The sequence below is a fragment of the Talpa europaea genome (assembly GCF_964194135.1).
Source record: "Talpa europaea genome assembly, chromosome: 1".
Lineage (NCBI taxonomy): Eukaryota > Metazoa > Chordata > Mammalia > Eulipotyphla > Talpidae > Talpa > Talpa europaea.
This window is the reverse complement of record NC_140073.1, coordinates 105,050,817-105,076,535: the sequence shown is the minus strand read 5'-3', so window position 1 is coordinate 105,076,535 and position 25,719 is coordinate 105,050,817. Positions and strand designations below refer to the sequence as shown.

General features: G+C 35.5%; 1 protein-coding gene and 1 pseudogene across 2 annotated transcripts; both read left to right on the top strand.

The window, feature by feature from the left end:
• Positions 1-546: 546 nt before the first annotated feature.
• On the top strand, positions 547-22,105 carry GALNT3 (polypeptide N-acetylgalactosaminyltransferase 3; the record flags this gene model as incomplete). Its single annotated transcript, XM_084229857.1, has 10 exons — positions 547-1,061; positions 5,392-5,564; positions 8,965-9,114; positions 9,916-10,150; positions 10,596-10,713; positions 12,303-12,503; positions 14,744-14,875; positions 15,074-15,175; positions 20,960-21,112; positions 21,983-22,105. The coding sequence occupies 10 exons, from the start codon at positions 547-549 to the stop codon at positions 22,103-22,105; spliced, it is 1,902 nt and encodes a 633-aa protein (XP_084085983.1).
• On the top strand, positions 16,549-16,905 carry LOC311180353 (mitochondrial import inner membrane translocase subunit TIM14-like; annotated as a pseudogene). Its single transcript has one exon. The product of its transcript is annotated as a mitochondrial import inner membrane translocase subunit TIM14-like (transcript).
• Positions 22,106-25,719: the final 3,614 nt, after the last annotated feature.

Below are 25,719 nucleotides of genomic sequence, written 5' to 3'. Positions count from 1 at the left end.
GCGGGAGGGTGAGAGAATTCACCAGAGCCAGAGCGGGAAGCAGAACAGGCAGAATGACCGAAGTACACTGCTGAGGGGAGCAGCGGGCGGCAGGAGAGGGCTGCGCGCCATGTGCTGCGCGCCATGTGGGACCCTCCTCCGGTGGCCGGGGAGCAGCCGGGGATCGAACCGGTGCCGCAGAGGCCGCGGGCAGGCGAAGAATATATTTTTTAACAGGTGAAAAATGCCTAATATTGTGTAGCTCTGTTTATTGCAATTATAGCAAAATTGTGTTTTTCTGAAAGGGTAATTTTCTTTATACAAAGATAACTTTGTATTCTTATTAACCACAAGAGTACTTTATTGTAGCTTATGTTCAGTTGTTGGTTGAATGAATGAGTTGAACTGTGCCTATAGAAATGATAGCTACTAATGCCATATTTCATTTCCATTTGTAGGTATTGCCATTTAAAGAAACCTGATTGCCAGCAAATCTATGATAAAAAATATAAGTAACAGAGGAAACTATAACTGTTATTTGTCAAGTGACGAACTTTTAATGTCAGAATGGCTCACCTAAGGCGACTAGTAAAATTACCTCTTAAAAGATATTACCATAAAAAGTTCTGGAAACTTGGTGCAATAATATTTTTCTTCATACTATTTTTGATTTTAATGCAAAGAGAAGTAAGTATTCAACATTCCAAAGAGGAAACAAGTATGGAAAAAAACATGAAAAACAAAAACAAGATGTTTGACTTAATGCTGGAAGCTGTCAACAATATTAAAGATGCAATGCCAAAAATGCAAATAAGAGCACCTGTCAGGGAAAATATTGATGCTGGTGAAAGACCCTGTTTGCAAGGATATTATACAGCAGCAGAACTGAAACCCGTTCTTGACCGCCCACCTCAGGATTCTAATGCACCTGGTGCTTCGGGTAAAGCATTCAAGACAACCAATTTAAGTATTGAAGAGCAGAAGGAAAAAGAACGTGGAGAAGCAAAACACTGTTTTAATGCTTTTGCAAGTGACAGGATTTCTTTACACCGAGACCTTGGACCAGATACTCGACCTCCTGAGTATGTTGAAAAATATTCGTTGCTTACAATATATGACCAGGGTTTGCTGGGTTGGGCATGAGCTGAGGGGAAGTTGCTTTGTTCTTCAGCCACCCTGAGGCTAAAAATCAGCAAATGTAATTGAATTATAAAACATTTAATGTTTGAATTACTCTTTGCCTACCATTATTGGAACTTGATATCTGTATCTATGCTTGGCATTGCAGATGTGAAAAATTACATCTTAGAAATTAGAAAACTGAATTCTATAGACAACAATGAAATCCTTTAGACAACAATGAAATCCTTTATTCTCAAATGCTTTAGTTTTCTCATTTATTGAGGAGATATTGGACCCCTTTTTTTTTTTTAAAGATTTGTTTATTTATGCATGCAAGAGCTCTGGGGTGTAGGCCAGAGGTGAGGGGATGTGTGTGTGCGTGTGTGTGTGCGCGCGCACGCGTGTGGGTGGATTTATCAGAGACAGAGTAGGGAGCACAACGGGCAGATCTACTGAAATACACTGCTGAGGGGGGCAGCAGTGGGTAAGACAGGATAGGTCTGCTGTGCCAAGTGGGTTAGCTCCCTGGCTGGGGATTGAACTCATGCCGCAGTGGCTGCGAATAGCTTCATAGTGCTGAGATTTAATCCCTTGCGCCATCAGGAAGGCCCCAGTATTGGACAGTTATTATGGGAAATGTGGGAGGTTGGAGTTTTTTTCAGTTCCTCTATGTATTGCTATAGAATTTTAAAAATGTGTCAAGATTTTGAGCAGTTGGATAACCGTTTGCTAAGTCACAGGCTTTGTGGTTATTTCAATGCTTTAATTATATTTCAGAATGCCTGTCTTTTGTAACCTTTCTTTTTAAGTGGCAATATTGCTACAATTACTAATTTAACTAGTACTCTTTCTCTAAAGTTGGTAAGTTCTCATACTTACATTGTCTCCCTTTAGCTTCTGAAAGTTCAGCATACCTTTTTACTGAGTCACTTTGTTTACATATTTATCTCAAGTATAAAATATTTCTTTTTTTAAAAGATTTATGTATTTATGCATACAAGAACTAGTATACAATATTTCATATATTTTCCCTTAGATTCACTAAGCTGTCTTTTAGTCCTTAGTTAACCATGTTGTCATCTTTGGGATAGTGTTCAAATGCTCTTTTTCAACTGGAACAACTGAAATGAATTCCCAGCATTTTACAAAACCCCTGTAGATTAGGTAGAAGTTAAAGGTAGACAAATTAAAAGCAAATAGTGCTTACATATTTTGCCTTCTAGTTATAACAATTATATTTGGAAGTGAACCTGGGGAAAAGAACTTTTGTAGACTTACTTCCTTTGTTTCATTATTATTTTTCTAGCTTTGTGATCATGAATACCTACATCAATTTTAATCTCTCAGTGTGGAATTTGTGTAGATTAGATTACCGTAGGTCTATTCTAAGCAGCGTGATTCAAGATTGCATTGCACATCGTTCTTTAAATGAATGTGTGAAAAAAAAATAAAATGAATGTGTGATGAAATAATTGAATGTCCATAAAATATTCTGGCTTTTGTAACAGAAACAAGCATATAATTCCTTTTTTAAATTAAATAGGTTAAAATGAAATATCTCACTTTACTGATTTGGGAACTGTCTTTACCGACAAATAATTTACATTATAAATCAAGAAACATGATTTTTATTCTTTAACATGATGATCAATGTCAGCTAAAGATAAGCTTTTTCCCCTCCTAATATAGCATTTAGAAGATTCAATTGTTAATATTTTTAATGATTAAGTAAATGAAAAGCTAAGCACATAAAGCACTTTTTTTTTTTTTTTGGCATAGGAATGGATACCTAGGAAGTGTTGGTGAAGAATTAATACTTTTTTTAACTTTAAATTTAAAACTACATCAATAAGTAATACATTTTCTGAATAATTATAATTTTCCATTTTCATTAGAAATAAAAATTGTTTCTCCCAAAGCCAGATGGCCATATGACTGATAATTTAAATACATTTCAACATGCCAGATTTTTCAAATGATTTGACTATGATAATGCAGTCACTTTGACAAGTTATTTTAATTTCACTACATTACATGACCTGTGAAACAGTTTTAAAGCCCAAGTTTAACATAATAATTGTTATAAAATAAATGAAGTTTATGAAATCATTGTGAAATTTTATTATCATTTGCAGCAATGATATGACACTTATATTAGTAGTTAACAGTTAAGCAAGTGAATCTTAAACTGAGGTAAAACCTTGCAAAAATAAGTGTTAACATTTTATTAGTATGTATTTCTGTGAAGTTTATATGTTAAATCTTTAAAATCTTGATTAATATTAATGACATGGAAAGTAAAAGTAGGAAAAAACAATCTTAGCCCCCATACCCCTCTCCTTAATGCTTATAAGACAGCCAGTGATGGGACTTCTCTTTTCTTAAAAAAGAAAATACTATAGTGTGGGGTTATTCATAATTTTTAGTATAGCTTATGTTGCCTTATACACCTTAATTTCTTAAAAATATAAGCTTATATTTAGTCATTTGTTTCTGTGTAATTGTGAGTCAAAAATATATGTAAATAGGTAGTTGGTGTTTTGCCTTTATTTTTAATGAGTTTATCCAAAATTCAGTTTTAATAAATCACAAATCACCTGCTTTCATCTACCAGTGAAGGGGATTGGCATTATTTGTTTCTTAGTATGCATGTATATTACACTTCGAAATGATGAAGACACTAGAGAACAAAATCACTTCCACTGAGAAGTTCCTCCTAATAATAATATCTTTATCCTATCACCAGTCTAATTCATCTTTATCCATATCACCAGCCTAATTCTTTTTTCATCACTGCAAATATTCCACCCTAATGACCTCCTCTCAGGACCGGATCTGAAATATTTGTATTGAGATATGGTGATAAATGTAACTAATGAGAGTTTATAGAATACCTTTTTTTGGGGTGGCATCTCCAGGCCTCTAGTACCTTACTGGTAAGTGGATTCCCCACTGGCTCTGGCAAGGCACCTGAAACATTATAGGCTCTTATCTCCATGAGTGAATGATTAACTTCCTTATCTTTGAATTTGGACAGCACTGTTTGTTTGATTCTTACATACTCTATTTCTAGAGCCTTTTGACTCTGTGTGAGGATTTCATCGTCTGTTTTCAAAAATCATACAACTATTTATGGTTTTTAAGTGAACTTAAAGATAGTTATTTTGCTTATTTGCCTTCACCATAGAACACACATGTTTTATGTCCCAGGCTAGTTCTGTTTGGTCTTGCAGTGTTTTGAAGCCCTCTCTACATGTTATTTCATTTGATCCTTGTCTCATCTCATCAGGTAAAGGACTATAGTCATCTCTAGTCCCAAAGGCTTGAGACTATAGAGATCCATCCAGTGTCATAGGCATTTCCACTGGGGATGACATTTGTTATAAAAATGAATTCAATTTCAACTTACTGATATAGTTTTTAGTGGATGGGTATTACTACGAATCAGTCAAAAACTACTTAGGGTAGGATCTCTCTCCTTGTGCCTATCAGTGTCTCAGATGGTGATAGGATTCCAGAGTTTTCAACATGGATTTAGGACTTTTATTTTAAATTTCTACTTCGGATTTTTTTAAAGAAAAAAATTAAATTCTAGGTCTTATTAAACTGTACATTGAATATTGGAGCAAAATTTTAAGACAGTATGGCCTGTATCATATGGTAGGTATTTAATAATTTTTTGTGAATGATGAATGTCATAATAGGTTTTATAGTAGCTATTTCCCTCCTTTTGGTTTACATATAGATTAAATAAGTTGATTTAAAAAGCTTGAGAAATGCTACCTACTCAGGAATCTATGATACTATCTACAAAGATAAATATGTGTTTAATAAAGTTGCACTCTTTTTAAAATTGCAAATAAGAAAAATGATCTCAATTTATTGGAGCAATTACAATCCCTTCAATAGCTCAGCTAGTAGAATGAAGCACTGTAGTTTACTTTCTATGCCAGCAATTACAAGTATTTGCCATTTTTCAGTTGTCTCATTTGTAGGTTATTTTCCTTATTTAAAATGTTGTTTGTATTAAATATTACATTGTTGAGAAAGCTTACACTGTGTTTTAATCCTTGACATATAATCCATTATCAGTGGACATGATCTTTGGGTGTTGGTCTGCATGTAAAAAATTTTGTTTTGATTTATTTAAATTTACATAACATTAAGATAATTTTATACAGAAACTAGCTACTATCATTCCTGTAAAGATAACCATTGATGATTTTAGTAATGGCATAGCTGTGAAATGAAGTGATGAAGTTTATAATTGTTCTACTTTACTTCTTCTAGATGTATTGAACAAAAATTTAAGCGCTGTCCTCCCCTGCCTACCACCAGTGTCATAATAGTTTTTCATAATGAAGCGTGGTCCACACTGCTTAGAACTGTCCACAGTGTGCTCTATTCTTCACCTGCCATACTGCTGAAGGAAATCATTTTGGTGGATGATGCTAGTGTAGATGGTAAGAAAGCACATGCAAATTAGATTGTTTACCCAGTATTTTCATGTGACATTGTCCAGTCTATTTGGTTATATTGTTTACTGTATGCCATCTTAGAGCTTGAATATAATAGCTTGAATGGTAGGTATGATAGATGAAAGTAGAATCCAGGGAGTTTATATTCAATTTTTGAGTTCAAAAGTGTGTGAAGCACCAGACTTTTATTATAAGGCATAATGATTGAGCAGAGACTTAAGCATTGAGTCAGGCTGCCTTTGAATACTAGCTCTGGTCTTACCCAAGTATGTAACTAAGGCAAGTTACTTACCCCCATATACCTCAGCTTTTTAATCTGTAAAATGGAGGAAACACAGTATATTATTAAATTTATTATATTACCTTTTTTAATACCACTAGAATTAAAATCCCTTGTAGACAAATGAGCATATTACTGATTATGAGCATCATATAATTGTACAACCTAGCATTGAAAAAATGCATAGGTAGTATACACTTCCTAGGGTTTTTTTTTTTTTTTTTAAGATTGGGTGATTTAATATAAATGAATAGTTTAAGAAGTCACTGAAGAATTACCATATCCTCTTTTATTTTGACTCTTTTAAATAACCCAATATTTACAAAAGCAGCCAAATTCTTTAATACATTTCCTCTTAAAATTCTGAGTCAATAGTTACACATTTTAAATTGGAATTGTGGGGTTAATCTGACAAACACTCTATTTTGCTAAATTTTCAAATATTGAAAGTATTTTAAATACCAAGCAGATACAGATTACTTCAGTGATTACAAACTTTGTTCCTGAAATAGCACAATTTGTAGCCATATTCCTTAATGTCACATTCCACCTCTTGCACTAGCTAGTTGTTTCCTCAGCTATAAAATGAGATCACTCATGAAATTCAAAGCACCTTCTATTGTAAGATAAACCAATATTTATGTGCCACAAGGAAACAAAAAAGAAAATAAGAGAAAGAAAAGAGAACATTGCCTACTGTTGACATGTCATCAATTAAAACATGTATCCAAACTTCAAAATGGTAATAAGTTAAATAAAGCTTAAAATAAGTAACCCGGTTTACTGAATTATGTTTACATACAATTCCAAACAATCTTATTATTTTGGATTTCAAAATAAAATATCCTGAGTGAGTTGAGGTTATATTCTCTAGATAAATTAATATATAGGTGGTAGAAGATTGCATATCTGATGGGGGTATAGAAGGGAGAGTTCATAGGCTATGGTGGACTATGGTGGCCACACCTGAGGGGAGAAATCCTATACTGTCAAATATTAACAAGGATATAAATTAATGGTGCGTCATTAAAATTAATTATTTAAAAAAGGATTACTTATCTCTAGAGATTTTGACCTGGATGTGAACCTTATCTACTAAATGGAGTTGAATAATTCAGGTACCCTGGAATCAGGTTACATACTACGTACAAATGTCTGATTTGAATCTCCAATCCTTTTACCCAGGTAGCTTCGTCTTACAATTATAATCAACAAATATATTTACTGCTTCATCTGTTTTGAATTTTTTCTTATTCTTTCTGCCTAGTTGGACTGCAGTCCATAGTTTTAAGTGACATTTGATTAAGTTCTACAGACTGCTCATGTTTTATCTTAAAAAGCCAGAACCTTATCTTAAAATCTTTTTCTTTGAACTTTACTCATATTATTTCTATTTTGTTTGATTTTCCAAGTATTGAGGCACCAGGGATACCATAGGGTTACTTCTAATAAGCCTTCAATTGAAGGTAACTGCTATTATTTGTGCAAATAAGATTAATAGAATTAAAGGGAATAAGAGTGAAAGGGATATTCATTCAATCTTCCTGTTTTAATTGTTTTCATCTTTTCTTTTTCTCTCTTAATCACTGTCTAAATAAAATGTAATGTTGATCTAATTATATCCATGTTAGACATCCCATTTTGAAATCTGACACTTCCACATAACATTTTTATTAGTCCATTTTTTTTACCTTCAAAACTTGAATGACAAAGTTGCACCAGATGTATTTTACTTAGCCATTAATTCTCTTAGGGAATTAATTCTGAGGTACTCAGAAGGTATGTTTAGATAGATTTATTTTTCTATAAAATTTGTTCCTGGACTCTCTCTTCCTTAATGAATGCTTAAGCTTTAAATAAGCAATGTTCTTTTCTGCACCACTGGAGAACTGAAAAAACGTCACACAAATGAAGGCAAAATTATCTGTATTTGCTTCTAAATTCTAGCAAAAGCAAACATCTACTTCAGGACATTTATTGACATTCTCAGCATTATATACTCAACAAGGAGTCAAGAATTTAATGATAAAAAAGCAGACTCAAGTTGTTAAAAATATGAATAACCCTTGAATGACTTGATTGTGTTTTTCTTTTACTTACTGTCTTAATTTGTGCTTTTAAAAAGCTCATCCTAATTGGAATATTGCATACCTTAAATTAATCAGTCCTTACTAAAATTTTGTCTGTGCTTCATTTCTGTTTACATGGTCCTTTTGTATTTTTACTGGAAAAAATTCTGTCAGGAGACTCAAAAGCTTTCAAAAATTTTCTGATGGCGCTATAAAACTATTCCCAAACTGCCATACCCTGGGACATTCTTATTCATCTTTTTCTCAACATTTTGGTTTTATTTTTTTTTTAAGATGTATTTATTTATTAATTTATATCAGAACTGTGATACAGGCCAAAGGTTGGCGGGGGGCAGAAGGGGGGCGGGGGGAGGATTCACCAGAGACAGAGTGAGGAGCAGAACAGGCGGATTGACTAAAATACATTGCTGAGGAGAGCAGCGGAAGAGACAGGAGAGGTCTGCTGAGCCATGTGGGTTGCTCCCTGGCTGGGGATCAAACTCATGCCACAGTGGCTGGCGGTAGCTTCATAGTGCTACATCTTAACAACCCTTATGCCACCATGGAGGCCCCTCAACATTTTGGTTTTAGATTATTTTCATCACTGGTAAACATTAGGGAATCCTTTTGCTTCTTGGCATTTTTCTTTAAATTTCCAAGTTTAAATTACAAAGTAATTTAAATTTTTCAAAAGCCAATTTAAAAAGTATCAAATATATTTTTGGCCAAATTCAACTTGTTTTACCCTGTTATTTAATTTTTTCAGACTCCTTGGTCTACTCTATTTGAAGTCTCCCACTTCCCCCCCATAAACACTGTATTTATTGAGATGACATGTACAGGATAAGTATTCATTGAATGTTTTGTGTGATAGAAATACAGAAGCTAAGAATGTGTATTTTAATGGAAAAATGTGTACAACTGTTAAGATTAAAAATGTGGAGGGATCCTGACCCTGTGATTTCTTTATTGACTTTCATATTTCACTTTTGAAAACAAACTTAAGAAGAATTAATCCTGATATTTTTTCTTACAGAGTACTTACATGGTAAACTAGAGGAATATATAAAACAATTTTCTATAGTAAAAATAGTCAGACAAAGAGAAAGAAAAGGTCTGATTACTGCACGGTTGCTAGGAGCAACAGTAGCAACAGCTGAAACGCTCACATTTTTAGATGCTCACTGTAAGTATTTATATATAGACACCGTTGTAACATTTTCCCCTCCCCTCCCCTCTCCTCTAATTTAAAAGGTAAGGAAGTCTGTTCTTTAAATGCCTAATTGTATTTTCTTTAATATCATTTTCAACTGGTGATTATAGCAATGACAGCCCAAGCAGATAACAGCTCTGCATAAAAACTTACTTTCATTTATAGAGTTCTTACTTCCTTGATTAAAATAATCAAGGAATGTTTAAGGTTCTGCAACTTTAATGTCTGCCAGTGACCAGCTTCCCCAGCAAGTTATCCTTACCTAGGATATTCTTCAGATGTTCATTCTATCAAAAAAAGTGTCCTTATTGTTCTTAATTCTTATACTTTAAAATGAGTGAAAGTTCTGTTTGTTCTCAATCTTATCTTTAAATTTTGTCCCGGTACTGACACTCAATGTCATATTTTTCCTATTTGAGGATTTTTTTCCCCCCAGTCCCCCAAATCTTCACATGCTACTTCTTATGCTATGTTATAGATATCTTCTCCCATTATACTTTACTCTGGGAAAAGATGTTAAGTAAATCAGAACACTTTGGGATCAGGTGGTATGGACCAACAAAACAATTGTCTTTGATCCATGTTCCATGCTAAATCTTATTTTATTTTTTTCATCCTACCTTTATCTCATCACAGGACACCTCCCTCCATAAATGGCCAAAACACAAATAACTCTATTATTCTCATTTCTCTATAAACCCTTTTCCAAAAAAATACAAGGTAAAAAACCCCTCAGTGTTTTCACTGAATTGAGTAATATTGTGTTCTTTCCAGGTGAATGTTTTTATGGTTGGTTAGAACCTTTATTGGCCAGAATAGCTGAGAACTACACAGCTGTTGTGAGTCCAGATATTGCATCCATAGATATGAACACTTTTGAATTCAACAAACCTTCTCCTTATGGAAGTAACCATAACCGTGGAAATTTTGACTGGAGCCTTTCATTTGGCTGGGAATCACTTCCTGATCATGAGAAGCAAAGAAGGAAAGATGAAACTTACCCAATTAAGTAAGTTGATTGCTCTCAAGTTTTGTGTTTTTGACTACGTATGTACTTTTGCTTTTTACAGTATTTGCATGCAAGGTAATTCACACTAGCAAAGTAAAGGACACATACACTCTTTTTGTAGGGAAAGAAAAGTCATTTATTTATATATTTACACATGATGTTACCAAGTAGGAAATAGAATTAAGTCTATTATTTTTTCCTCATAATCATTACTAGAGAAATTTTAAGCTGGTTAGAAGATGTGCATTAATTTTTCTCTGAGAAAAGACACTTAAAGTACTGTTTCTCAAGAAAAAACTTTGAAGATAACATTTTTAATTTTTATTTATTTATGTGAAAACTTAGAAACTGTGGTATCTGCAAATTTTATTCAGTTGCTCTTAAAATATGCTATTTTTTCTTAGTTGGTTTTTATAACAGAATTTGACAACAAATTATTTTTCAGAACACCTACTTTTGCAGGAGGCCTTTTTTCCATATCAAAAGACTATTTTGAATATATTGGAACTTACGATGAAGAAATGGAAATCTGGGGAGGTGAAAATATAGAAATGTCTTTCAGAGTAAGTTTATGAAGATTGACCAAATATGTTATGTTCCATTTGGCTGATACATATTATCATGGATGTGTGCAGTCTTCACTTTTGGTATTCTAAAATTTAATTGTTAGAACATTTGGTGGAAGGACATTTGCTTTTAAAATGTAGCTTAATACACTTACTTGTTGCTGTCAGTATAACCAGAAGAATCAGTCAAATGCCTGTGTCCAGGCAGTAACACCAATTAATACACTTGTAGCAACTGAATTTCAGCCAAGATAAATATAATTAAATCTAGTGCTTCAGGAAATGAGTTGATTATCAAGGGATTCAGAATGGAAAAACATTTTATATATGATTTTAAAGAACATTGGACTTAACTCTTTGGATTAAATGAGCCTTCCCCCCAATACATATTAAAACTTTATATGAAAAATAAAACAAAGGCTTACGATGGATTCCACATGTACCTATTTGATTTCATGAGTTCATTTTTTACAGTGATTTTGTCATTTTTCATTCATTAGGCTGAAGTGTAGTGGAAAAATAACTGAACTAGAGGTTAGAAGACTTAAGTTTTGGCTCTGACTCCATTACATAATGGCAGTGGTGATCTTAGCCAGATTTGAACTGCTTCAAGGGTCTTGTTTTATTCATTTCAGTGTTCCCAATCCTAGTTCATGCTAGATCTCAAACACAGTTTGTTGAATTGAACATATTCCTGAATTTTCTCATTTGTTAAAAAAAAGAGAATATGAGATTACTTTCTCTTATATTAGCACATACTATTAAACATGATTTCATTTAGATTTTCTGCTTAGTAATTATGGCAGAATTGATTATCAAGATATTTAAGAGAATAGATATTTAATGATGTGCCATTTTGTTTAGAAATTAATTTAAATAAGTTTTTCATTGTGTTATAACTGATGTATTACATTAATATCAGGTATATAGCATAATGATTTGATATTTATATGTATTATGAAATGGTCACCATAATAAATGTAGTTGACATACATATACACAAAATTTTTTGTGTGTGATAAGAGCACATAAGTTTCAAATAGGTGTGAATTTTTTTGTAATGACAGACTGCTTCACAAGCTTAATAGATTGGTAATAGTGACTATTTGGAATTGTTTTATTGGTTAAAAATTGAATTTGCATGGGGTAAATAGAGTGTAACACTGTTAATTCAGTCTATGGACAAGACACCCTGTTGTTCAAGTGAAGTGACCATTCAAGTTGTGTAAGGTGGAAGTGGAAGGCAAAAGAACCTTTGTTCTTTGATGCATATTAGAGAGCTTACACATTGTTTGCAAAAGAAAATAAATTTTTGAATTCCTTTTTCTGAAAGATCTGGAATCACTATTTTGTTAAATTGCTTTCTGAAAATACGCTTTTGTTGTCCTTAATGGTTGTACCAATTAGTAAAACCATTCTATATTTAAGAATTTAAGTTGAATTGGCAGGTGACAGAAACTCATTGTGAAGTTGTAATAAATCTTTTCTGTGTTTATTTTTTATTGTTATCTTAAAGGTGAACTTAAAAAGAGCACTTTGATTTTCCTAAAATACTGTAAATTTAAACAAATATCATTAATTATCAGGTATGGCAATGTGGTGGGCAGTTGGAGATTATGCCTTGCTCTGTTGTTGGACATGTTTTTCGCAGCAAAAGCCCTCATACCTTTCCAAAAGGCACTCAGGTGATTGCTCGAAACCAAGTTCGCCTTGCAGAAGTCTGGATGGATGACTATAAGAAAATATTTTATAGGAGAAACACAGATGCAGCAAAAATTGTTAAACAAGTAAGTTAAAGCTAGGTGATTAATAAAAGTCAACACTAATTTCGCATATCCTTTTACTTATTTGAGTTAACCAAAGTACAAAGCATTGAAAGAAGTTATATTTGGGCCTCTTTGGTAGCCTAGGGTATTAAGTCTGAGCACTAACAAGCTGTTGTCAGCCACTATGGCCTGAGTTTGATCCCCAGTTTGATCCCTGGGCAGGGAGCTACCCACATGGCACAGCAGATCCCTCCTGTCTCACCCACTGCTCCCCTCAGCAGTGTATATAAGTGGATCTGCCTATTCTGCTCCATCCTCTGTCTCTGGTGAATCCTCTCACACCCTGCCCACCCCTCCACCTCTGGCCTACACCCCAGTTCTTGTATGCGTAAATTTAAAAAAGCTATATTTGAAGCTTTTTTTTTAACTTTTAAAATAGATAACTTATTAATGTCAGCTTATTCTTTTCTTAGGAAAAATTCAGTAAACATCTTTTTAAAAATTTAGGCATTCTGTATCTTTTTTAATATGAAAGATACCTAGTTTTTGTTACTGCCTTGATTCAATATGGTACTCAAGAAAAATAAGATTAAGTGGAACTTTTGGTTTTAGGTGATGTAATAACACCTAAATCAAAGTACTAATTGGCTTTTTGAGCTGGAGAGAAAAGCAATGTCAGAATGTGGCAGAAGAATGAACCAAGATATCAAGGCCCTTCTTTTCCCCCTTGAGTTCTGGTTCTACTACTCATAGGAATCAGTACTACTCACTGAACTTTGCAACCTGTTCAGTGAATGGCACCCAATGCTTTGTAAGAAATATTGCTGAGTCTCAAGGAGGTGTATAATGGCATTAAAGGGCATCAACATTATTTTAAAGATTTATGAACTTTGGTACAGGCTAGAGGTATGTGGGGGGGTGGGGCGGTGAGAGGATTCACCAGAAAGAGTGGGGAACAGAACAGGCAGGTTGACTGAAATACACTGCTGAGGGGAGCAGTGGGCAAGACAGGAGAGGTCTGCTGCGCCATGTGAGTAGCTCCTTGGCCAGGGATAGAACTCGTGCTGCAGAGGCTGTGGATAGCTTCATAGGTTGCGTCTTAACCCCTTGCGCCACCAGGGAGGCCCCGGCATCAACATTTGGACTGTCATAAACGAAGATCTGGTTACCTCTTTCCACCACCTTTTCTTTGATCTCTGCTGTCTCACTAAAACTTGTCAGTAAGATACAAAGGCAGAGAAATACTAAGTTAGATCACTCTTATTTTACCCCTGGCCACCAAGACAAATTGGGCATATCGTGTACTATCCAAGGTACTTGGAGAAGCAGGAAATTGGCACTAAATACAGCTTATACTTTTTTTCACCCTCAAAGGGTAAAAGGGTGAGTGAGCTAGTAAACCCCTGTTTTTTACCACAGGGAAAATAGATCTATGTGGTAAAATGCATAAGCTGGCCAAAAGTCCTCTAAAGTTTCATACTTTTGCTAAACACCTGGGTTCAAGGCATTAAAGTTGGCATAAGAAAATATTTTCCTTAGTTGAAATGATAAGCTTGAGTATTTACCTTCCATATACTTTGGTATCACATAGCATATATTTCTTTGAAGTGTTGCCTTTAGATCAAGTATATTTTAAGGTTAATAGTGCCTTTTAAAATTAGTTCCTTAAATAAAGGAAAATTGAATGCATTAAATCAAAAATTGCCCTTTTCTACTAATACATTGTTATTGTTAGGATACTCTTTGGGGTAAGTACACTTTAAGTATATTTATTTTACTTAAGTAAAATAAAATACATATTTAAATTAAGTAAGTATACTAAATGAAAAAAAATTATTCCCAACTATGTTGTAATTTTGTGGTTTTGAGTAGAGAAGAGAGAGAAATTGCATGATGTGTTGGCACTGTTTCTCTGTACCTGATTTCTCACACTTTGCTTTACAGATCTCTTTGAGGTATAAAATTGGGGTCAATTTTGGATGCTCTCATTATCATTTCTTTCTTCTATGAGGGAGTCTTGTGTAGAAAGGAAGAGTGAAATAGCCCTATGTCAGCACTCCAGTGGTACTTGGTTTGCTTTGAAGCCAGAAATGAGCAGGCAGGCATACTTTTTGCCTGAAAGGGTGGTAATGCAGTTAAATTGCATCTTGCCCTTTGGTCCTGAATTTTTTTTAATGCTATAATAAATACAAATAGCATTTGAAGTACTTTATAAGTGCTTTTTTGATTAAGCATTCCCCTTACTTCTCATCCTTCTCCAGAAATCATTTGGTGATCTCTCAAAAAGATTTGAAGTAAAACACCGCCTTCAATGTAAAAATTTTACATGGTATCTGAACAATATTTATCCAGAAGTGTATGTGCCAGACCTTAATCCTGTTATATCTGGATATGTGAGTATTTTCCTGCTCCTTTTTACTTGGTATACTTGCCACCAACATTTATGTGGTTCATGAAAAATTGTTGAAATACTTTCTGGTTTATTGCTTTTGAGAGTTTACATTATTATTAATACTGCTTCCTGAAATAAAAAATATATAAACCACGTAGATTAAAAGTTTTTTTCTTATAACTTGAAAATTTTCCTTTAGATTAAAAGCATTGGTCAACCTCTATGTCTGGATGTTGGAGAAAATAATCAAGGAGGCAAGCCGTTAATTTTATACACATGTCACGGACTCGGAGGAAACCAGGTGAGCAGAGCATTAAAAATCCTGACTTCTCATTAGCACTTACAAACACACATAAGTTGTTGCATATTTTAGAAAAGTCCTAAAACAGTTTTTTAATTCCGGTAAACTGGTGTGTGGAATGTGTTCAGATTGGTTGGCAATTAATATCAAAGTTGTAACTCTGATTTTTTACTCTGATTCTAAAAACAATTTGAAGTTGCTTACCTATTAAGTAGAAGCAAATGAAAAAAAAAAAAAACAGTAGAAGAATGACATTTGGAATTGAAAAAAATAGGATCTTCTATGAGGATCTTTGAAGTTGCATGACTATTGGCATGACAGTTTTAAAACATTATAAGAAAGGCTATATTTAACAGGATTCAGTAGCAATTGCATTAAATGTCAATACCAAAAAAGCATCATACATTATTTTTGCTATTGTGGGCCAATAGTATTATTTCAGTATGTTCTTAAAAGCTATGTGCTGTGCTTGATTCTCCTTGATCAATCGCATCTCTACGTTTTACCACTCTTTTACAAATTGACTCCATATCAGATGTCACTATTTAGCCTACTAAATAGAAGCTGAAAGGATACATTTCTCTATGGTTAAGTTATAAGGTATAATTTTTAAATTGGGTGGACACACATGTATCCCACACATACACATACATACACATATATCTATATGTAGGGTCAGGAATACCACAGTGCAGGTTTTCTGATCCAACAGACCGGTAAAGGAGGAGTCAGAGTCCTCAGTGGCTTTTGCAGGCTTTTATTGGGATTTACCAGGTACACGGCAGGTAGGGGGACCGGGGAGCTGGGAGGCTTGCCAGCCGGCAAGCCTTCACTTTTTCTGGGCTCTCTGGCCTTCTCTTGCATTCTCTCTGATTTCCTGCTTCTCCTTCTCTCTCTACTTCTGTTTGTTCTTCGCTTCTGCTGGCGTCCCCACGCCGCCGCCCCTATAAACTCAGTCTCTCAGCCCAGGTGTACCCACTTCAGGTGCCCACCATCAGCCATGCATTCAGGACCACAGGGTTCCCTCATCTATCCTAATGGCGGGAGGGCTGAAAAGCTTGATACTTTTTCCTTACCCTACACTATAGCTATGAATATGTATACATACATATATGCATGCACGTGTTTACATATATATGCATAATTAAATTTTTTCCTTTCTCTTTATATATTAAGAAAATTATATATTTCCATTCTTTTAGAAATAACACTAGACAGGCTGCCATACTTCCCGGAGCGCCTGCACCCGGGGGGCTTGAGCCGGCCAGCGGTTGCCCCGCGGGTTTCTGGTGGGGACGTGGGGCTGGTGGCCACGGCCTCTGGTCTGGGATGAGCCGCGCGCTCAGTGGAGGCAGGAGAGCTGAGCCAGAGCCATGGCCAGTACAATGGTAGCAGCTGGACTGACCATTGCTGCTGCAGGATTTGTAGGCCGTTATGTTTTGCAAGCCATGAAGCATATGGAGCCTCAAGTAAAACAAGTTTTTCAAAGCCTACCATAATCTGCTTTCAGTGGTGGCTATTACAGAGGTGGATTTGAACCAAAAATGACAAAACGTGAAGCAGCATTAATATTAGGTGTAAGCCCTACTGACAATAAAGGAAAAATAAGAGATGCTCATCGACAAATTATGCTTTTAAATCACTCAGACAAGGGAGGATCTCCTTATATAGCAGCCAAAATCAATGAAGCTAAAGATTTACTAGAAGGTCAAGCCAAAAAAATGAAGTAAATGTTATGATGAATTTTAAGTTCTTAGCAGTTTATGTATAAATACCAACTTTTTAAAAAAATGCTTCAAAGCTATAAATCTTAAAAATGATTTAGCATAAACTAAAAGCCTTTGGATAAGATTTTTTTTTGTTTAAATTGAGCCCTACATGAGGGCTTTAAATCATTGTAAGTAACTGATGCAAATATAAATCAGACTATTTGTAAATCATAAAGTTTGGAGATTAATATTCAGTTATTGATAAACAAATGCGATTTGAATAACAATACTGTTCACTACTCATTAAATTTTGTACCTACTTGAAGGCAAAAAAAAAAAAGAAATAACACTAGACAGTGGTAGGGAAACATTACCTCACTCATAAAACTCATCATTAAAGGAAAATATTATTACATTTCTCTCAGATTCCCTCTAACATTATTGTACAAGTTGCTATATTTTATACATTATTTTGTTCTGTTTTTCCTCCATCATAAATAGAATATAGCTTGTAAGGGCAGGAATGGGCACAGGGCAAGCACGCATACACACACGCATACACACACGCGAAAGAAGGGCTGAAGTACACTGCTGAGGGGAGCAGCGGGCCACAGGCGAGGTCTGTGCACCTGGTGGCCGGGGAGCAGCCGGGATCGAATCAGACGCTGCAGAGGCTGCGGGCAGCTTCGCAACCCAGTGCTCAACTGCTGCGCCACTGGGGAGGCCCTCCTTCCCTCAGCTTCTATTCTGCTTCTCTGCTTCTGCAGGCGTCCCCCTGACGCCACCCTTATAAGCCCAGTCTTAGCCCAGGTGAATCCCATCTGCCTATGCCCACACCCTACTCCAGGTGCCCGCCATCAGGCATGCATTCAGGACCGCAGGGTTCCGTCATCTATCCTAATGGCGAGAGGGCAGAAAAGCCTGATACTTTTACCTTACCCTACATAGCTGCTTTCAGAAATTTTGTGATGGAGAAATGATTCAAATATTTTTTCAAGTATTTGTGCAGTGTAACTTATGCTGTTACAGCATTGAAAAAGACAAAGTTTTTGATCCTGGTAGATCTTTTCTTGTAGAAGGAAAGGAAAATATACATATGTAATTTAGGGTATGAATATAAATTAAGCAGGATAGGGGATAATGTGTCTGTGGGAGGTAGTTATTTTTCGGAGTTCAAAAGGACCTCTCTGAGTAGGTGCTGTTAGAGGCTTGAAGGAGTTGGCAGGAGGACCATGTGCCAAGAGGAAAGCATCCAGGCAGGGGAGTGGCAAAGCCAGAGCCCCGGGGGCAGGACCTTGGAGCAAGCAGAGAGCCAGTGTGACTGGAACAGAGTGGTCCAAGAAAAAAGGGATAGGGAATGAGCACAAACCTGGCCATGGAAGGCTTTTCAGGCTTCATTAATGAACTTGCACTGAGTTTTGAGAATGACAGAAGCCATTAGAGGGTTTTGAGAAGAATCGTATTTTCAGAAGATAACTGCCTTCTCTCTTCCAGCACACAGCCCTTGGTTTTATTTTGGTTTATTTCCTTTAAATTTTATTTCAGTCAAGCATTGAATTTAAACTAGTTTGCAAAGATTATTTCCTTGAGTGCTCAATATTTCTGATATATCATATAACTTGATCTTTTTCCCATGCTTCTTTCTATTATTTTGACTACATAATGAAACTCTTATAACATGAAACTCCATTGTCGCAGGATTTGTATATGCCATGTAAAAAGTATTTTGATGATGTGACTAAATTGACTAAGGAACTACTGGTACAGTGTATTTTAAGGCACTATCACTTTTAACTCTTAACTGCTTTGTTTCTTTTACTTTCTCTTCGAGGGCATTTGTCCTAGTTCTAAATTATATATCTCCAATGTTCTCAGCTAACTAATATTCTTCTTTGTCAACTAAGTACCTTCAACTATTTTCTGTACTTTATAACTTCCCTTTTAATCATTTTTTAAAAAATGGAGATGAAGTAAAATTCTAGATACCCTTTCTTACCATATTCGAAGGTTCACTTTTCTTAGAGATATATAGCTTGAGAGAAGTTTTCACGATCTAAACCCGTTTTCTTCCAGTGTCTCCCTCTGAAGGACTGTCAGTTATAAAAATGGCAGGTATTTTATTTGTTGAAGGAAATAAATGAAGGGTGAGACTAAAACCAGAGGTCATAATACATGATTCTGTTAATTGAGTTGTTTGTGACGTGCCTACTTAAATACTCATAAAAGCTTAGAACAGTTCCTGCCTAGCATATTAACAAGGACTCACTAAATATCTTTGAAACATCAACACCGTGAAGTATTTTATTTGTAATGGATGTTATTACTAGATACTTTACCCAATTGTGGTCTGTGGGGAAGACAGCTAGCTACATACACAATTCCAGCAGGATGCTAGAAAAGGCAGAGAAGGATCAGGATATTCTCAACAGAGCACAGTGACTCAAAGTCTTAGAGTAATGAATATGCTTGTTCTACCTTGGTAGAATTGTATGCAAGGAGGAAAGTAAATAATTGAGGCAATGGTTAATGTGAAATTGAATATGGAAGATTTCACGCACCAATTAGGAGGGTAGACTTCATCTTAGCAAAAATCATGACTCACTTAGGCAGGGGAGGTAGAGGAATCAAATCAGTGTTATGAAAGTCTGTCAGCAGAATGGATTGGATTAAGAAACTGGAGGTTACTGGAGTTGTTACAGTAGAGATTCTGAGGCCTGAGCATGAGGAGTTCTGAGAACACAAAAGTCAGGGTGAGTGGGATGGTAGCATTTGAGAGGAAAATCCAGTAGTACTAAAGGACTAAAAAAAATGGATGCAGGAGGAGGAAGTAGTGTCAATAATAGCAACAATGGCCAAAATATATTGAATGCTTCCAATGTCAGTTATTGTTCTAAGTATTTTACTCATATCAACCCATTTGTAGTCATAACCCTATGGGGTAGGAGACACTAAATTACCCATTTTATAGGTGAACAGACTGAGGCATGAAGAGTACCCCATTTAAATGTTCCTGGTTTAAAAGAAACTATGAGATGAATAAGAGAGAAAGAATACTTGTAGAGAGGAAGAGGGAATTAAGGTGCTTACTAGAAGTTTCCAATACTGGAGTAGATGTCATAGTCTCCATCTACCTGATAACTTACAATTTCTGATATGGGGAGAAAGACAATACATTCTTAATTAACTACCTGCCTGTTGGTGAATAGCTGGAGAGGTATTTCTATGGTACAAATTCAGTTTATGATTCTGGTACCTATTTTTAAAATATATCATTTTGTTGAAATAGGCCTGACATATCATTCAGTAAGTTGCTGCCTTTTTTTTTTTTTAAGATTTATTTATGCATACAAGAACTGGGGTACAGGCCAGAGGTGTGGGGGGGTGGGAGGATCCACCAGAGACAGAGTGGGGAACAGAACAGGCAGATTGACCGAAGTACACTGCTGAGGGGAGCAGCGGGCAAGTCAGGAGAGGTCTGCTGCGCCATGTGGGTTGCTCCCTGGCTGGGGATCGAACTCGTGCTGCAGTGGCTGTGGATTGCTTCAATAGGTTGCATCTTAACCCCTTGTGCCACCAGGGAGGCCCAAGTTGCTGCTTTTTTTTAAATTTATTTTTATTTATGCATACAAGAGCTGGGGTACAGGCCAGAGGTGCGGGGGCGGGGGTGGTGTGTGTGTGAGAGGATTCACCAGAGACAGAGTGGGGAGCAGAACAGGCAGATGGACTGAAATACACTGCCGAGGAAAAGTAGCTTGCGAGATAGGAAAGGTCTGCTGCACCATGTGGGTCAGCTCCCTGGCAGCTCCCTGAACTCAGGCTGCAGTGGCTGGCAATAGCTGGATAGCGCTGTGACTTTAACTCCTGTGCCACCAGGGAGGCTCGAGTTGCTGCTTTTAAAAAATTGTACCGCTGTCAGCCAATGTTGTCTCAATTTAAAAAATATAAAGATTGATTTGTCAGAAAACAAATAATTTATCAATAAATATGTAAGAAATAAAAATAAATAATTGTACGATTATATTACAACCAAGCATAGGCGGTGCTTCTGTCAGTAATCACATTCTTCCTTTTGTAGTACTTTGAATATTCTGTTCAACGTGAAATTCGGCATAACATCCAGAAGGAACTATGTCTTCATGCTGTTCAGGGTCCCGTTCAGCTGAAGACATGTTCCTACAAAGGTCACAAGACAGTTGCCACTGGAGAACAGATATGGGAGATCCAGAAGGTACCTAGTATAGTTAATTCATGCCTTTATGTAATTATTTTGATTAGCTCTAAATCCTTACTGCGGAAAATGTATGAAACAATATAGTAATGTTAGAATTTCTCTGCTTTTTTTTTTTTAACTTTGTATGTCTCCCAAGTGATAAAAAAGAATACATTATGAATTAAATACTCTTAAGAGCAAAATCATTATAAAGTTGCTTAAAGCATGGGTTTATGCAGATCATCACATCTATGAATTATTAATAACAGTTGCCCATATTTGTCTTTTTAGAAGTTTCTTGTAATGCTTCTTGTCACAGCCACATATATATTTTTTCCTGTCAGAAAGAAAAAATCATTTTTTTCTCACGTTGTGACTAATTCTTCTGCTGTTTTAGTAATTTTTCTTGAAACTTAGAGTAAGAAAATACACGAAAGGTCCTTTCTGTTTTTAAACATATGTTTTAAGGATTAGTTTGAACATAGCATTTCTTACCTAAAAATGTTTTTTATAATACCATAAGCCTTACTTTTATGATTTATGATTTTTTTTAAGAGTTTGTCACTTACGGGTGTATGAGTTGAAGATTTCTAGTCTGAAAGAACCAGATCTTGTCTGAAAGATTCAGACCTCATTCTACATACCTCATTCATTTATATAACACTATCTACAAATTGAACAGTATAGGTATAACTGGTGCTGTTTACACCAAAAACCCATAAGATTTAATGACATATAATTGATTTTTGAAAGATTAAAAGTTAAAAATTGTGTCTCTATAGTATGCAAGTCTCTCTTTAGCTTCACTGAGACCACGAAGTTTTTTTTGTGTTTGAGTTAATTGTGAGTCTTGAAACTTAATGTCTGTTGTGTTTTCTTTTATTCTAGGATAAACTTCTATACAATCCATTCCTTAAAATGTGCCTTTCAGCAAATGGAGAGCATCCAAGTTTAGTGTCATGCAATCCATCAGATCCACTTCAAAAATGGGTTTTTAGCCAAAATGATTAAGTGTTCCTTAAAATTAAGGAGTTGAAAGAGGAGATATTCTTTCTCATAAAACTGTGACTAGGCATATACACTGTAGTTTTTGAAATTATGCAAAAGCAGCTAACTGTAACTTATTCCAAGTGCATTTTTTCTTATTTATATCTTTAAATGCCTACATAGCACTACTATAGAAATCCTTTAAGGTTCCGTTTCAAAGCACAATGACTAGTAATACCAAAGACTATTTTGAAATGTCCAGATGTAGGGAAAGAGATGTTTACAATATGATGAAAATAACTTTCCAAGTAAAGTGAAGTGTGTGTGTTTTGTACACTTGAGATATGCATAGCTATATTCACATACAATTGAAAATATTTCTAGTTTTGTGAGGGGAGGGAAAAATATTTGATACTGTATTTTTTTAACTACATTGAAATAGATCAATGAAAGTCAAACATTGGTCTTTGTGTACAAACCAGGAATTTTTTATAGCTCTAGAATTTATTATATAAAAATGCAGGTAAACATTTTTTGCCTTTTGTTTACTTATCTGTTAAATGTTTTCTTAAACATGAAATAAAATGAATAAGAATATTTTAACCACTTCAATATTTTCAATATCTTGGCAAATTTTTAGATGTTTTTTAATCTGAAGCCCACTTGAATTGAAGCACTTGTCTTCCTTAAATTACCTTCCCTAAATAACTATATTGTGTATTCCCAAAGCAATTAAAAAAAAAAAACCTATCAATTACTATCTGTTGAAAAGGTGTCTTTCCTTTATGCTAGTTTTTTCATATCAAAGTTCACTAATCTTGAATGTTTATAAAATTGAATTTCAGATGTAGAATACTTGACTTATTTAAAGCTACATTTTGTTACTGATTCAATTATAGATTGTTTTGTAATGATTTTTTTTCTCATCAGAAAACCCCATTTCTATCTATGTGGATACCACAATAAAAATCTTATCACTATTGTAATTATTTGGCTTAGTTTTTTCTCTTTTGTATAAAATATATAATTAATAGTGGGTGAAGGCAGCATGAATATTGTATACTGAATTTCTAAGCACCAATTGTAGAGCCACTGGATACTTCTTTAAAAAACCCCTCAAATATTTGATAGTAATTATATCATAAAAAATTGGAAATGGAGAAGACTCTGTGTTATATATTTAGAAAATTTTATACTATTTTCTGATAACTTTCCTCAACCATCTCATAAAATAATTTTTTAAATGTAGTCTTCCTTAGATTTAATAGTTTTTGTTTCCTTTTAATCATTTTATATATAGATCTCTTATATCCTTATTTAATGATATTAGCTTCATATTTTAAACATGGCAGAATTTCAGTTGTTTAAAAGAATGCGTTGGGGGGGCATCATCTAATTGTTTGTAACATTGAACTTGCTTTAAAACCTGCATTTAAAAATGTCTATGCCAACTTTTATTTCAATTCAGCCAGCATATATTGTGTGTCTTACTTTGTGCCAGCAGTTAAGGTACTAAGAGTGACATTTAAAGTGCCTTTGACCCCCTTGTGGCGCAGCGGTTGAGTGCTGGGTTGCGAAGCTGCCCGCGCCTCTGTGGCGCTGGTTCGATCCCCGGCTGCTCCCCGGCCACTAGAGGAGGGTCCCACATGGCGTGCAGACCTCTTCTGCCGCTCGCTGCTCCCCTCAGCAGTGTACTTTGTTCCTTCTGCCTGCTCTGCTTCCTGCTCTGGCTCTGGTGAATTCTCTCACCCTCCCCCGCTTCTGACTGTACCCAGTGCATGTATAAACAAAACAAACAAACAAACAAACAAATAAATAAAACATGCCTCTATTAAAAAAAAATAAAGTATCTTTGAGCAGAAAGACAGACAAATGCTTTGGAGAAAGCATAGTTAATGATGGCCTGATATTTTTTATGATGCAGATTACAATTCACTCTTTACATAATTTAATATGTGAAGACATGTATTATTATAGCTAATACTAATATGTATTGTGAAATGTATACCAATGCTCACTTACATGTACAAATTCAGGTTTTTTTCAAAGATTTATTTATTTATACATACAAGAACTGGGGTACAGGCCAGAGTTGTGGGGGTGAGAGTATTCACCAGGGACAAAGTAGGGAACAGAACAGACTGAAACGCACTGCTGAGGGGAGCAGTAGACGAAGCACGAGAGGTCTGCTGCGCCATGTGGACAGCAGACCTGGCCAGAGACCAAACACGTGCTGCAGTGGCTGCCTTGAGCTTCATAGGGTGCATCTTAACCCCTTGTACCACCAGGGAGGCCCACAATTTCAGTTTTTCAATTTGTTACTCTAGAGTGAATATCCAGGAGCAAATATTCCTGTTAGAACTTGTTATATCTTAAACAATTCTAAAATCCTCAAGCATATTTTATAAATGAACTTGACGTAAAACATATCTAAAAAAACAAATCTGAGTGACCTCCTTGTATTAGTCACATGTTGCCTTGTCAAGATCCATCCAAAATCTATTATTGTGATTAAATTAAATGTATTCAAAAGGGCTGTCCTTTTTATGTGATTTGGGACCTCAGGCTGTTGCTCAAGTATCATATTGGTCATTTAATTTGGGATTTGCCTTTTTGGGGTAGGTTGTGTCTTTTAAAAGTCTGAGTTTTGCAACAATGCTAGCAGAAAGTTATTTTTAGAGCCTGATTGCTATCACCCTGAGTGATTTTGAATGCATTCAAGTGGGAAAATGTGGAACTCTTGTTCAAGTTGAAGCTACAGTGACAAGGGATCTAGTTGTTACAGAAGATATGCCACGTTGCCTTCATTCCAAAGCACTAAGTGACAAGAACTCTAGAGGGTAAACTCACTGTCAAACGTGCTAGTGTCAAAATGGTGGGTGGACTCACTGAAAACAGGGACCAGTCAATTTACAACAGTTAAAAATAAGCAGCCTACTGAAATTGCCTGTTACTACAATGATGATGATGAACTGTTAAGTCCCTTTATCACCAGAGGATTTGCCTTACTGTTTTTGTTTTTTATTTTAAAGATTTATTTGTTTATTTATGCATGTAAGAGCTGGGGTGCAGGCCAGAGATGTGGGGGGGTGAGAGGATTCACCAGAGACAGAGTAGGGAGCAGAACAAGCAGATCAACTGAAATGCACTGCTGAGGGGAGGAGTGGGCGAGACAGGAGAGGTCTGTTGTGCCATGTGGGTCAGCTCCCTGGCCAGGGATCCAGCTCATGCTGCAGTGTCTGTGGATAGCTTCATAGTGCTAACACTTAACCCTTTGCACCACCAGGGAGGCCCCTGCCTTACTGTTTTTAGACAATTCAATTAAATACTATGTAAACTACCAAAATGTAAGTGCAAAAAGGTGGGGAACTGGCATTTCTGAGTGAGTTTGATTGAATGCTTTGGGAAAACTAGAAAAAAGGTCAAGTAACTTGCATATGCTGAGAATATTTTACATTTTCCTTTCATAATCTATTTTTTTAAATATTTATTTTTGCATAGAACTGGGGTATAGGCCAGACATGAGGGGGGTAGGTAAGAGGATTCACCAGAGACAGTGGGGAGCAGAACAGGCAGACTGACTGAAATACACTGCTGAGGGGGGAGCAGTAGGTGAGACAGGAGAGGTCTGCTGCACC